The sequence below is a fragment of the Peromyscus maniculatus genome, chromosome 3 (genome assembly GCF_049852395.1).
Source record: "Peromyscus maniculatus bairdii isolate BWxNUB_F1_BW_parent chromosome 3, HU_Pman_BW_mat_3.1, whole genome shotgun sequence".
Classification (NCBI taxonomy): Eukaryota; Metazoa; Chordata; class Mammalia; order Rodentia; family Cricetidae; genus Peromyscus; species Peromyscus maniculatus.
In genome coordinates this window covers 137,862,944-137,877,999 of record NC_134854.1, presented here as the reverse complement: position 1 = coordinate 137,877,999, position 15,056 = coordinate 137,862,944, and the positions used below count along the sequence as shown (strand labels likewise).

Genomic DNA, 15,056 nt, shown 5'->3' with positions numbered 1-15,056 from the left:
ATCCCCAAGAGTCTAGGCCCAAGTCTTGGGCCTGATGAATTAGGGTCTGATCTGTGTTTGTAGTCCATGCCGGTCTAGAATCAGGGCTCTATGTGCCTCCTTCTATGGCCTGGGCCTTTTTGTTTTGAAACAGGGTCTTGCTATGTAGCTCAGGCTGGCCTTGAACTCTCTACATCTTCCTGTTTTGACTGTGGAGTCTTGGGCATATACAGGTACCTGCCTGTACTACTACCTGATCTAGTATGGCCTATATTTCTTTTTTCTTTTTCTGGCATTCATTCATTTGTTCACATTCATTCATTCATTTTAGTTGATTTCATGGAGACAGGTGTCCTCAAATTCCTTGTTTTAAAATGTAAAAAAGACAGTATTTTTAACTTTTCATATACCCAGTTTTTAGTGAGAATTGTACATAAGATTACTCTGTACCTACATCTCACTTGTCTTCTCCTTTCTAGGCTTTGTCTTTCTGTTCCAGGCTTTTTTCTTTTGCAGTTTTTGTTTAGCTTTAGCCTGTGATGGCCCCTTTGCTGGGGTGATTGATTGCCCACATGGCAGTGGTGCCATTAGCCTTTTGCGCTGCATCTGTTCAGAGTAGATGGGTGTATTTCTTCCTGAAAACCTGGGCTACTTTGCCATCTGCTGACTTCTGTGGTGTCCTTATACCACCTGAACTCTCCTCATTGGGGCGGGTACATATCTAATGCTAGGCTTCCGTTTCTGCTCTTTGGAAAAAAGAGAAGACATAATGTTCTTTGGAGTGTGAGAAGGCCTGGTCAAAAGTTGCAAAAGAATTCAAAGCAATGGCAGAAAAAGGGAAGAGGTGTATATAATTTTCTTGACCTAGTAATCCGTGCCTCCAATGGCAGCCGACTAATGTACTTCACAGCATGGGAGTTGAACTGGGGTCCTCTGCAAGAGCAATACTTGATCTTAACTTTTGAGCCATCTCTTCCACCCAATATTTATCTTCTGTTGTTTTTTAATGGAACTGTGATTACAATTTTATGTTGTATCTTAGAGCAAGTTTCTTAGTAAATTTTAATACTTATACGTTATGGACTTGGAATCACTGCTGTTTAATTAGTTTTTATTTTCTTTTTGTTTTTTTTTTTTTGAGACAGGGTCTCTATAGAGTGCTGGCTGTCCTATGTAGACCAGGCTGGCCTACTTAAAGAGATCCTCCAGCCTCTGCCTCCCTGTTATGTGATTAAAGGTGTGCACCACCATGCCTGGCCTTGATTAGTTTTTAGTTTCAGTTGACAGCTAACTTTGGTTGATTCAAAATGATCATTGGAATTGTAGTTATTGTGATTGATGAGTAAACTCCTTCCACTCTAAAATCAAATCACAGTAATAAATAAGGTCATATAATAAGGTTCTATGTTAACTAATAGTTATTGTGAAAAGAGTGATAGTTTCATACAGCCCAGCAGTGGGATGCCTGACAACTTAGAGAATTACACAAAGTTTGGGTCCAGTGCCTTGGTGGTGCATGCACTGCTCCAAGTAATAAGAGTGTACCAGCGAGCTCCGCTCACAGAGTGGACGTTTATAAACAGTCTCTGTAATAGTAAGCACCACACTGAGAGTTAATCAGGTTTGTTTGCTGGGGAAGGGAAACTGGCAATTTTGGCTAGAGTGTCAGGTAAAGATTCTTTAGAAGGCTGTTTTGGTGGAGATAGGTAGTGAAAGGGCCATCTTGCCTGTTTCTGGGGTTTTTAACTCTCCTTGTGAAGGGAATAAGAAGTTCTTAGGTATGAGTACAGGCATGTTCTGGTGAGGTTTTGTTTTGTTTTGTTTTTTAAGGCAAGGTTTCACTATGTAGCCCTGGCTGTCCAGGAATGGGGTATGTAGACCAGACTGGCCTCACACAGAGTTCCGCCTGGCTCTGCTTCCTGAGTGCTAGGATTACTGGAATGTTCTGAAAACAGCCTTACAAGCCTGGTTAACGAGTTTAGGGAATATTTCTACATAGCATCTGTGAGGATTAAGGCGGGTAACAGGAATGGGGTGTGTGTATGTATGTGTGTGTGTGCATATGTGTATGTATGCATGCATGTATGTATGCGTTCATGCATGCTTTGTACACTGCCTCACAATAGAGGCTCCGGTGAGTACTAGCTGTTGATAGACAGAACAAATTTCTGACTTAAGGTTTGAAGGGAGATTCTCTGTCAACCTCATAGTTTTCTAGAGGAGAACCATTTACTCTGCCTACTTGCTGACTGTAAGGCAGTGTCTGGGCATTCTTAGTCCTGTGCCTGAGGCATGTTACCTAGTTTAAAAACCATCAGATTATTTGGGTTAAATGACCGGTTTTCAGCTTTGGTTCTGCACCCAAACTGAACCCTGAATGTTATAGTGGAAAATTCATGAATTTTGTAAATAGATATAGAATCTGGTCATCTTACCCATTCCCTAGGAGTTTTTTGGGGAGAGCTAGGATGATTTTTCTGGTTTAAAGAAAAAGATTTAAGTAGATTTTGAGTAAAAGATTAAGTAGAAGGAAGAAAGGATTTAAAACCTGAAAATCTTAACACAAATTAAATGAGATAGTTTATGCATAAAAATAAATATATATGGTATCTGTAGTGTATCCTGGGAATTAAGTTTGCTGCTCCTCTCTTGGAGGCAGGACCCTTCCACCCCAGTGTGTAATTCTCAAAGTCTAAAATGTACTGCTCATAGACAGAGGTTCATATACTGTAATCAAAGGAGAGAAATACAGATGAAAAAGTAGGGACTAGAAGCCAGAGTTCCTGGCTTATGTTCTAGATTGGCTTTGATAGTTGGTTCCTTTTATCTCATTTTATGGAAATATACTACTGTGTACATCTTTTTATTTCCTAATTAACTTGCTCACAGATTATGAAAAGCCATACACCACTGTTTTTACAATTTTTATTTATGTTGTGTTCCTAGATTGTGCTTTTCTTCTCGAGTTACAATTCTTTGTCTTTCAGGTTTAAGTATTGTTAAACTCCATCAATGGAGCACATACAGGGAGCTTGGAAGACGATCAGCAATGGCTTTGGACTCAAAGATGCGGTGTTTGATGGCTCCAGCTGCATCTCCCCCACAATTGTTCAGCAGTTTGGCTATCAGCGCCGGGCCTCAGATGATGGCAAACTCACGGATTCTTCTAAGACAAGCAACACCATCCGCGTTTTCTTGCCGAATAAGCAGAGGACCGTGGTATGTGACCCTAGAAAATGTAGCTTCTGCCTGTGGAGACTGGGCTGTGCTGTCCAGATTATAGTTGGGACTCTCCCTGTCACTCGGGGTCTCTATTTTTTAATTTTTCTCCCAAGTGCAGATTTCTTTTATTAAATCACTGTTCTGCTCACATTCCCTACTCCAACCTAACATTGCTCACAAAGGCTTGTTTTCTGCATCCTTATTTTAGGGAGAGGAAGAGGGGATATTTCTGATTCTTTTCTTTCTTTTGAGGCTCTGAGGTTGGGAGGCCAGCCAGAGTTTTCTTGGTTTCTTCCTACAGCCTTGGAGAACCAGTCCCAAAGCTGCACACAGGTCTTGCAAGGGATCCATGGTGTTGTTGAGGCTAAGACTTTTCTGTCTCAGGGGTTTTGGGGATGGGAAAAATTCAGGCACTCTTGTGATGGTTTCTTTTCTTTATTCTCTTCATGTTGTTCTCATCATGCTTTTTTCTCTCGTGCTGTACTACTGCATTGCTCCTCTGTTACTCTCTTGTGCTGTACTACTGCATTGCTCCTCTGTTACTCTCTTGTGCTGTACTACTGCATTGCTCCTCTGTTACTCTCTCGTGCTGTACTGCTGCATTGCTCCTCTGTTACTCTCTCGTGCTGTACTACTGCATTGCTCCTCTGTTACTCTCTTGTGCTGTACTACTGCATTGCTCCTCTGTTACTCTCTCGTGCTGTACTGCTGCATTGCTCCTCTGTTACTCTCTCACACTGTACTACTGCATTGCTCCTCTGTTACTCTCTCACGCTGTACTACTGCATTGCTCCTCTGTTACTCTCTCACGCTGTACTACTGCATTGCTCCTCTGTTACTCTCTCGTGCTGTACTACTGCATTGCTCCTCTGTTACTCTCTCACGCTGTACTACTGCATTGCTCCTCTGTTACTCTCTCCTGCTGTACTACTGCATTGCTCCTCTGTTACTCTCTCACGCTGTACTACTGCATTGCTCCTCTGTTACTCTCTCACACTGTACTACTGCATTGCTCCTCTGTTACTCTCTCACGCTGTACTACTGCATTGCTCCTCTGTTACTCTCTCGTGCTGTACTACTGCATTGCTCCTCTGTTACTCTCTCACGCTGTACTACTGCATTGCTCCTCTGTTACTCTCTTGTGCTGTACTACTGCATTGCTCCTCTGTTACTCTCTCACGCTGTACTACTGCATTGCTCCTCTGTTACTCTCTCACGCTGTACTACTGCATTGCTCCTCTGTTACTCTCTCGTGCTGTACTACTGCATTGCTCCTCTGTTACTCTCTCACGCTGTACTACTGCATTGCTCCTCTGTTACTCTCTCACGCTGTACTACTGCATTGCTCCTCTGTTACTCTCTCACGCTGTACTACTGCATTGCTCCTCTGTTACTCTCTCACGCTGTACTACTGCATTGCTCCTCTGTTACTCTCTCACGCTGTACTACTGCATTGCTCCTGTTACTCTCTCACGCTGTACTACTGCATTGTTCCTCTGTTACTCTCTCGTGCTGTACTACTGCATTGCTCCTCTGTTACTCTCTCGTGCTGTACTACTGCATTGCTCCTCTGTTACTCTCTCACGCTGTACTACTGCATTGCTCCTCTGTTACTCTCTCACACTGTACTACTGCATTACTCCTCTGTTACTCTCTCACGCTGTACTACTGCATTGCTCCTCTGTTACTCTCTCACACTGTACTACTGCATTGCTCCTCTGTTACTCTCTCACGCTGTACTACTGCATTGCTCCTCTGTTACTCTCTCACACTGTACTACTGCATTGCTCCTCTGTTACTCTCTCGTGCTGTACTACTGCATTGCTCCTCTGTTACTCTCTCACACTGTACTACTGCATTGCTCCTCTGTTACTCTCTCACGCTGTACTGCTGCATTGCTCCTCTGTTACTCTCTCACACTGTACTACTGCATTGCTCCTCTGTTACTCTCTCACGCTGTACTACTGCATTGCTCCTCTGTTACTCTCTCACACTGTACTACTGCATTGCTCCTCTGTTACTCTCTCGTGCTGTACTGCTGCATTGCTCCTCTGTTACTCTCTCGTGCTGTACTACTGCATTGTTCCTCTGTTACTCTCTCACACTGTACTACTGCATTGCTCCTCTGTTACTCTCTCGTGCTGTACTACTGCATTGCTCCTCTGTTACTCTCTCATGCTGTACTACTTCTACTTCTACTAAACGCTCTAACTTCTGGTTATCCAAGAACACCTGTAGCCCTCATTTGGGGCTACAGAGTCAAATTATTTTCTGTAGACTTGACTAGTCAGAATTTTCACAAATTGAAGTCAGGAATGGGCGCAAGGATTTAATCATTTGCCAGCTAGCAATAATTGGGCTGATTTTGTATTTATAACCTAGCCAGATAGTACAGCTGTGTGTCCTTGCTTATCTGGGATAGTTTATCTTAAAAACCATTAGCAAGGCATCTGGTCTAGTCTAAAGCTCTTTTGAAGCTTTGTGGGTGCTCAGCCATAAAATTAAAAGAATTTGAGCCATTCTGGCTCCCAGTTTATCATTAATTTGAGTTGTGATCTAAAGCATCTCCTAAGTGTGACTCACAGGCCTCATGGAAAAATAGACAGTAGCTTATGAAACATATCCTAGTATTTTTATTCATCAAAACTCTGTGTCAGTAGACAATGCAGCTTAAGGAGAAATCATCTTTCTGACAATCCACAGAATTAAATGCCTAGAAGATGGGATGTTTACATGAGATAAACACACACCTTATCGGCAGTGGGTAATTTCCCTACACCCAATTCAACCAATGTCAGATACAGAGAAAGATAGCAACAGCAAGCATGCAAAAGTACAGCAGAAACAAAAGACATTCCTGGGTCTGTGGTATGGGGGGGGGGGCTTGCCTACCCAAGAGTTACCCACCAGGGGGGGATGCCTTCTCATAGGCTGACACCCTGAACCTCAATTGTCACCTGCTGCCCCTGACACAGCCACTAGCAAGAAATAATAAAAACCTTTTAACAACAAAAAGAGAAGCCAACAGCAGGTTACTATGTACCCGTTGGCACTTCACTGAAATAGTTTAAGTTGCTTCTTAAACGTGACTTTTTATTTTACTACTTCACTATTTGAGACTAGTTAGGAGATGTGGAGAAAAGATATTATACACCCCTTTATCCCAGTAAAATGCAGTTCAAAACTGTTAGAGTCAAAGGCTTCACTGTACATACCACTTTCACACAGTACTCTCTATATATTGTCTTCAAGTAGGAAATGGTACATTTTCCAGCTTGTTTTAATTACCTCCCTGCAACCACATCATCAATGGATAGCCCACTTATTCTTGGCTTGGCACCACATCTAAGAGGTAGGTGGCTTTTGGACGACATTTCCCTAAAAATAAAGAACTTGGGGCTAGTGAGATATTTCAGTTTGTAAAGGCATTTTTGGCAAGGCTGCTATCCTAAATTCAACCTCCAGAACACACACAGTAGCTACCTCTACATGCATACTGTTCATTCATGCATCCCCTGCAATGGGATATAGCTTGGGGGTTGAGCCATTCCCTAACATACATGAAGGCCGAGGTTTAATTCTCAGGACCACCAAAACTATCAGAACCAAACCAAACCAAACCAAACCAAACCAAACCAAACCAAACCAAACCAAACCAAACCATACCAAACCATACTATACCAAACCATACCATACCATACCATACCATACCATACCATACACCATACCATACCATACCATACCATACCATACCGTACCATACCATCACAACAGCCTTATGTATTTATTTGAAGTAGTGGTCTTTATGTTAGGTGATTTTCTTTTTTCTTTCTACTCCTCATTACCTTCTAACTTTACAGTGAGAGGTCAGATAGGGACTGTGGATGTCATAGGAGCCTGAAGACTAACAGGCATTTCTGGAAGTTTTCAGTCTGCCTCCTACTTTGTTTACTATGTTTGGCTAGAAGGAGGTAGAAAACTTAGATAGCATATTGGTTGTATAGTTGTTGTCTTTTTTTTTTTTTTTTTTTTTTAACTTTTTGGGGTCCTGCTACCCAGCTCCCAAATAAATACTTGGAGACTTATTCTTACTTATAAATGCCTGGCCTTATTAGCTTGGCTTGTTTCTAGCCAGTTTTTCTAACTTAAATTATCGTGTTTTTCTTCTTTGACGTTTTACCTCTGGGCTTTTTAACCTTTCTTTATAGTATATGCCTTTCTTTCCTTCTTACTCCGTGGCTGTGCCTGGATCCTCCTCTCCTCCTTTTCTCACTCCTAGCTATTCTTTCTTCTCCTATTTCTTCTCTCTGCTTGCCAGCCCCGCCTATCCTTTCTCCCACCCCCGCCTATCCTTTCTCCCACCTTACTATTGGCCGTTCAGCTCTTTATTTAGACCAATCAGGTGTCAAAGTAACACAGCTTTGCAGAGTTAAACAAATGTAACATAAAAGAATGCAACACATCTTTGCACCATTAAACAAATATTCTACAGCATAAATGAATGAAACACATGTTAAACTAATATTCTATGACATGGTTGTTTCCAGCAGTTGGGTGCAAAAATAAATTCCTCTGTTGTCTTTTGTTAGTTGCATCATCTAGACAAGTTACCTAGTATTTGAGCCTCTCTGAGTTTTCCAGCCTGTGCAGCATGCTTTTTAGAGTAGCTGATTCATTAGTGCAGTGGCACCTACTAGTATTTCTTTATAATCCTTGACAGCCTTCATTGAAGCATACATAGCAGGTGGTTGGGAGTTTGACATCTGCAGCTTATGAAAAGTCGATAGCAGATGTTAGTTTCTTCTATTTCTTTGGCAAAAGATGGACTACCTTTCTCTGGGAAACCAGTGGTGGAAGGTGTCTTGGCAGCCAGCGCTTTCCCTATCCTAGGGTGGCTTCACACTGGGAAGTTAGGATTTCTCTCCAACTAACTCAGTGAGACACCATTTAACTACTTACAGTGTGCATCAGTCGGGGTAGGAGAAACAGATGGAGGATGTATCTGAAATGATTTTTAGCAGAATAATTAGTAGTCTTTTAATGTTCCTTGTCATTTTTTTTATTATTTTATTTTATTTTACAATACTATTCAGTTCTACATAACAGCCACAGATTCCCTTGTTCTCCCCCTTCCTGCCCTCCTCCCCTTCACCCCAGCCCACCCCCATTCCCACCTCCTCCAGAGCAAGGCCTCCCCCGAGGACTGAGATCGACCTGATAGACTCAGTCCAGGCAGGTCCAGTCCCCTCCTCCCAGATTGAGCCAAGCGTCCCTGCATAAGTCCCAGGTTTCAAACAGCTAACTCATGCAGCGAGCCCAGGACCTGGTACCACTGCCTAGATGTCTCCCAAACAGATCAAGCCAATCAGCTGTCTCACCTATTCAGAGGGCCTGATCCAGTTGGGGGCCCCTCAGCTTTTGGTTCATAGTTCATGTGTTTCCATTCATTTGGCTATTTGTCCCTATGCTTTATCCAACCTAGGTTTCAACAATTCTCGCTCATATAAACCCTCCTCTCTCTCACTAATTGGACTCCCGGAGCTCCACCCGGGGCCTAGCCGTGGATGTCTGCATCCAGATTCCTCAGTCCTTGGATGGGGTTTCTGGCACAACTATTAGGGTGTTTGGCCATCCCATCACCAGAGTAGGTCAGTCCCGGCTGTCTCTCGGCCATTGCCAGCAGTCTTTTGTGGGGGTATCTTTGTGGATTTCTGTGGGCCTCTTTAGCACTTTGTTTCTTCCTTTTCTCATGTGGTCTTCATTTACCATGGTCTCCTATTCCTTGCTCTCCCTCTCTGTTCTTGATCCAGCTGGGATCTCCCGCTCTCTTTCCCTCGACCCTCACCCTTCATTGCTCCCACTCATGTCCAGGTTGTTTATGTAGATCTCAGCCATTTCTCCATCATTGGGCGATCCTCATGTCTGTCATTTTGTTTTTTAACCATGCATGTCTCTCTGGCTGTTGCCACTGCTTCTCATTGTTACTGGACGGGTGAGTGACCAGAGCTGAGAACTGCTGCCCTTAAACCACCTGACAGGCAGGCATAGACATGGGTTCCTGGGCTGTATCCCAGAGTTACAGAAGCAGACACTTTGGATGTGTTGGTACAGGAGGCTAAGGAGCTGATTTCACAACTCCCTTGGCTGCTTCCCATGCTGTCTACATGTGAGAATGTTAGTGGAGTAGAGGATAGTTAAAGAGACATCTAGCTCTCAGAGCCTGTGACTTCTAATAGAAAAAATAACCACATATCAATTTACAGCCTTGAAAGCCATGCTCACAGCGTAGATGCAGGTCATGAGTCTGCCAGTGTATAAGTTTAGCACTCTTTGCTGTTTTCCCCCCTCATGTCTTTGTAGCTCAGACCTCTAGTCTGCCTTGTTTTGCTGGACATTAGTAAGATGCTATAATGGTAAATATCTGTGAAAGTAGAGAGACAATAACAGTTCTGCTATGTTCATCACCTGGCTAACCCTTAGCTGATAATAGCAGTTCTGTTTGTCTGTTTCCACCCACGCTTTTTCATTTGTTTTGATACAAATCCCAGATAACATTTGTCTGAGCTAGTTTGGTATGTGCAAGAAACTTTTTCTTTAGACAGGGTTTAACACTGTAGTCTATGCTGAGTTTAAACTCAAAGCAACCATCTGCTTCAGTCTCTTGACTATTGGGAATAGATACAAGCCACCATCCCAGCTATAAGGAACTTAAAGGATGTTAATGGTATTTATTTTTATTTTTTGGTTTTTTTGAGACAGGGTTTCTCTGTGTAGCTTTGGAGCCTATCCTGGAACTTTCTCTGTAGACCAGGCTGGCCTCAATACTCACAGAGATCTGCCTAACTCTGCTTCTGAGTGCTGGGATTAAAGGCGTGCTTCACTACCGCCTAACTCGGCATTTTTTATTTATTTATTTATTTATTTATTGATTGATTGATTGATTGATTGATTGATTGGTTTTTTGAGACAGGGTTTTTCTGTGTAGCTTTGCATCTTTCCTGAAACTCACTCTGTAGCCCAGGCTGGCCTTGAACTCATAGAGATCTGCCTGGCTCTGCCTCCCAAGTGCTGGGATTACAGGCGTGTGCCACCACCGCCTGACTTGATATTTATTTTTAAATAGGCAACATGATTTACAAGGACTGGGTGACCCCTGCCTCTGTCTAGTTCCCCAGTTCTTACCACTTAGTATTCCTGTGATAAAAAAGGTTCATTAACCTGGAGAGGCAGTTGCACTCAGCCACAGCCAAGGAGGAGCTCTTACAGCTTGGAAAAACCTTTTGCTTTCCTCTGACATAAATGATCCTTTAGGAGAATTTCTTCCCTGATCTCTGTCACACCTGAATTGTCTGTCCTACACCTTCAGAGTTTGCTGTAGTTCTCCTCACTAACCTATCTTTATTCTTCAAAGATTGGTGACTGACCAGCTAAGTCCCTGTTAGTAGCCAGCAATATCAAAATAAGGCCATGTGCAAAACTTAACAGGAAGGAGTTATCATTGCTTAGGTTCCCTCTCACTCCTTCATACTAGCTTTGTCTCCACTTTGTATCCAGATACTGTGGTCTGTTTTGAGGTCAGACACCCTGCCTTGCTTCTTAAGCCTCATCACTATCTTAAACCAGCTAGAAAAAGAATGACCAAGAAGGGCTGAGATGGTTATAGTCTTACTCTGACCTGGTTATAGAGTTAGCCAGAGTAAGGGCCATGCAGGCAGTTCAGAGCCACTTCAAATCGTCCTGCTCTCCTTGCTGGCTCTGCTGACTCTTCCCACCTTGTTTTTTTATTAATTTCCTAGGCTTTGAAGACAAAATATCTAAACTCTTATTTTAAGAGTTTATTCAGTAATTTAATGCTGTGGGTACAGATACTTTGCATTGCACCTCCAAGTAGCAACCTAGCTTATGAAGTGTGGATTAGGGCACTGCATGGGGCCCGTACTGCCCAGGCTTTCTGGTGCACATTGGTGTCTGTAACTAAAGTCAAGCAGGAGCTCTGCTCTTCTACTTCCTACTCACCTCACTACTTTGAAATTTGTTAGTAAGATCAATCAGCTCTCCATTTTTTGAAAATAGGCAAGATTGTATTATAAAGGCTCATCTTGCGTTTATTTCCTTTCTGCTATGTTCACGCTTATGTGTACATTTGCAAGTACAGGTAATTAGAGATGTACTAAGTATCACCCCACCACCACCACCACTTATTTTTAAAATTTATTTTTTGGTGTGTGTGTGTGTATGTGCATGTGTGCACATGCATGTCCCATGGTGCAGTTGTGGAGGTCAGAGGATGGATAACTTCTGGGAGTCTATATCTTCTCCCACCTTATTGGTCCCAGGAATGGAACTTTGGTTGTCAGGCTTGGCAACAAGTGTCTTTCCCTGCTGAGTCATCTCACTGGCCCCCAAATACCAACTTTGTTAATAGCAAGTCATACATCTTTCCAAATCATACAATATAATAAACATGTATTGGTTTTCCCACTTTTATAATAGTCTTACTCTTTGTATTATTCTAATAAAAATATTTTCCTCTAGTTAACATGCTGTCTAGACTGCTGTCCCAGGGTAATAATATAGGAGATACATAATGTGCCCCAGGCTGATGGTCTGTGTGCATTTGCTTACACTTAGTGCTGGATACCATTGCATCCAGTATGTCATAAATCTATACCATTTTACAGATGGGTGGGTGTATTTCAGGGCTCATCCTTGCAAGGGGACCTGTAGCTGTGTTGGTACTAAAAGGTTATTTTTTTGCAGGTCAATGTGCGGAATGGAATGAGCTTGCATGACTGCCTTATGAAAGCTCTGAAGGTGAGAGGCCTGCAGCCGGAGTGTTGTGCAGTGTTCAGACTTCTCCAGGAACACAAAGGGTAAGAGTGCAAGACAGTCAGCACCTTTCAGAACAGTAAGGATTTCCTACTTCACATAACTTGTTGTTTCACAAATGCTTTGTATTAGATTCCTAGGGACTAGGGTATGTGTATACTTTTGTTTTTAAAAGTATCAATTCAGGAAAATTTGCTACTGAGAATTATTGCCTGGATATTGTCTTGAAAACTATAATGCACAGGAGATGCTAATAGCGTGTCCAGGGATGGAAGCAGAATTGTTAGAAGGCATGATTTTGAGTGCAAAGAATGTTCCTGGTGTTTGCCATACAGAGTGGGTATCCTGAAAATGTTTGCATTGTTTTTTATAGTTGAGCTGGAAGGATGGCTATTAAGAGTGTTTGCTGCTCTTGCAGAGAGCTCAGGTTCAATTTCCAGCACTCACATCAGATGGTTCACAACTGATTGTAGCTCCAGCTCCAGGGGATCTGATGCCCTCTTTGGCCTCCAAGGGCACCTTCACATTACATGGTGCATATACATGCACCCAGAGACACACACTATATATATTTTAAAGAATACTATCTTTGTCCTGAAGAAATACCCCAGTCAGTATAGAGCTTGCCTTGTCATCTGATTGCCAGAACTGACATCAAACCCTGGGTATGGTTGTGCCCTTGTAACCTCAGCACCTGGAGGCAGAGACAAGCAGGTCTCTGAAGGTTGCTGGCCAGTTTACCCTAATTGGTGAGCTCCAGACATACCCACTCACTGCAGTACTAAAGAGAAGTTCTAGTCATTCATGCTTTGTCAGCCAAACCTGGGGAAACCTTTGACTTTGCCCTCTTTGGGGAGCAGTGCTTCTGTTACTAACCTCCTGCTTGTTGTATTTGTGGTTCTGAGTTCCCCCTCTGGAGAGAACACCCAGGAGTCTCCTCACAGAGCTTACCTTCCATGTGTCTCTTCCTCTGCTTGGTCAACAGTTAGTTTGCTGATCTTCAACACGTCATCACCTTTAGCTGGCTTTATCCCGGTGTTGGTCCCCAAGCTGATCCATAGACTTCCTTTACGACTAGGGAGATTCTGAGACAGGGGCTTAGTCCACACTTCTCCAAAGCTGTGTGACTGGGAACTGATCTCAGTTCTCTTCAGGACAGACAGCCCCTACTTCCTGTTCAGAAAGTGAGGCTTCCTTCCTGGTCTTCATCAGGACACAGCAGTACTCTAGACAGATACCATCTCCCTACCTTAAGGAATGGCTTGTTGGCTTCTGGCAGGTGACGGAGGGGTTTGAGTGATGTCATGTGTGTTACATTCCTTCTTAACTGGGAATGTTCATCCTCCACAAATGGGACAGATAAACTGAACTAAGTTTTTCCTTAAATCGCTATGATGGCTTGTCTTGCTTGTTCCGGGCACAAGAAACAGCGTTGTCAGCCAATTTTAAAGACTGTTTTGTCTCCTATAGACTTTATTTTTATAACCTCTACAAACAACTTTGCGTCAGTAACTAATGAAAGGGCATCTCTGTTTGCATTATGTTTGTGGACGTTTAGATTGAAGTAGCTGTTGAACACTAAACTTGAGCACTGTAGTCACTGCACCTTACTTTATGTGATCTTGGTATTACACAGTCTCCTGAAAGACATAGTTACCCTTCTAATGAGATTGTTTTATTTTATTGTTAAAAAAAATTTTGTTCTAGGAATATAAAGTTTGGAGTCCAACAGACTTGAATTCCAACAGGCCCATCGCTCTATGAGCAGGGTCTCTTGGGGGCCCTAGTTGCTTATTTTTAGGGTGGGACCAGACTCCCTGTCCAGTGTGCTTAGACAGCATGCAGTACACAGTAGAACTGCTCTGTGTCCGGAGCCTTGTCCATTGTCACCTCATAGTATACTTTGGGTAATTTTCAGTAAGAAAGCACGCTTAGATTGGAACACCGACGCTGCCTCTCTGATTGGAGAAGAACTGCAAGTGGATTTCCTGGATCATGTTCCACTCACAACTCACAACTTTGTAAGTTTCAGTGCCTGTCTTTCTCTGGCATTTTGGCTCTTTGCTGTTCATGGCTGACCTTTCCGAGAAGCACTAGACATGTGCATTGTTAGTTGCTTTCATTCTCTTGCTGTGCTCATGTCCAGTGGGCAGTTTAGAGTCTGCTAACAAAGGTTCCTCTGCTTTCCGTTTCTGAATTTGACAGTGTTGGAAGTAGGATTCTTCACTGTGGGAGACTCTTGGGAGGCCAGTGGAGAAAGCAAGTACCTTGTTGGTTCTTCACTTGTGTTATTGGATTTCTGTAATTTCTGCTTTCTTGTCACAGGCTCGGAAAACGTTCCTGAAGCTTGCATTCTGTGACATCTGTCAGAAGTTCCTGCTAAATGGATTTCGATGTCAGACTTGTGGCTACAAGTTTCATGAGCACTGTAGCACCAAAGTACCTACTATGTGTGTGGACTGGAGTAATATCAGACAGCTCTTGTAAGGCATTTTTTTTTTGTTTGTTTGTTTTGTTTTTTTCCTTGTAAAAATTCAGGGTCAGGTGCAGAAACACTTTTGAGGATGCTCATTTTGTATTTTTATTGTCTGAGTTCTAGGTTTGTTAAATAATTGCTGTGAGTTGGAAACTATCTACTTTAGAAGCACCATAGTTCTAAAATTATCTAGTTTTAGTGTGGCAACCTAACTGAAATAAACAGGTAGGGAGTTGGGAGAAGACTCAGTTGGTGAAGTGTTTACTTTAAGCATGAGGGCTGAATTTGATCACCAGCACTGACATAAAAGCTGGGCCCACACTGTGTGCCTGTAATCTCTGAGTCGGGATGGTGGAGAGAGGGCTGTCCTTGGGACTTGCTGACCAGCTAGTCTATCCGAGTTGATACCACAAACAGGTAGGACCCATTGTCTGTCAAATAGCTACTCACACTGACTTGTCAAGGAAGAGAACAGGGACATGGAAATCAAAGGGCTTTTTTCTCTCCTCAAATGGGCTGCAAGTGGCCAGGGCTGCATATTGTCCTGAGA

At 42.8% G+C, this 15,056-nt stretch overlaps 1 protein-coding gene across 5 annotated transcripts in view; it reads left to right on the top strand.

Moving 5' to 3' along the window:
- The window catches only part of Raf1 (Raf-1 proto-oncogene, serine/threonine kinase), a 57,987-nt gene that overhangs the window by 28,519 nt on the left and 14,412 nt on the right, over nucleotides 1-15,056 (top strand). For all 5 annotated transcript variants that reach the window (XM_076567648.1, XM_076567649.1, XM_042273873.2 and 2 more), the window contains 4 exons: nucleotides 2,967-3,198; nucleotides 11,962-12,074; nucleotides 13,949-14,051; nucleotides 14,356-14,513. In XM_076567648.1, the coding sequence (XP_076423763.1) occupies nucleotides 2,992-3,198; nucleotides 11,962-12,074; nucleotides 13,949-14,051; nucleotides 14,356-14,513 (581 nt within the window). In that variant the 5' untranslated portion in view covers nucleotides 2,967-2,991. The remainder of the gene's footprint in view (nucleotides 1-2,966; nucleotides 3,199-11,961; nucleotides 12,075-13,948; nucleotides 14,052-14,355; nucleotides 14,514-15,056) is intronic.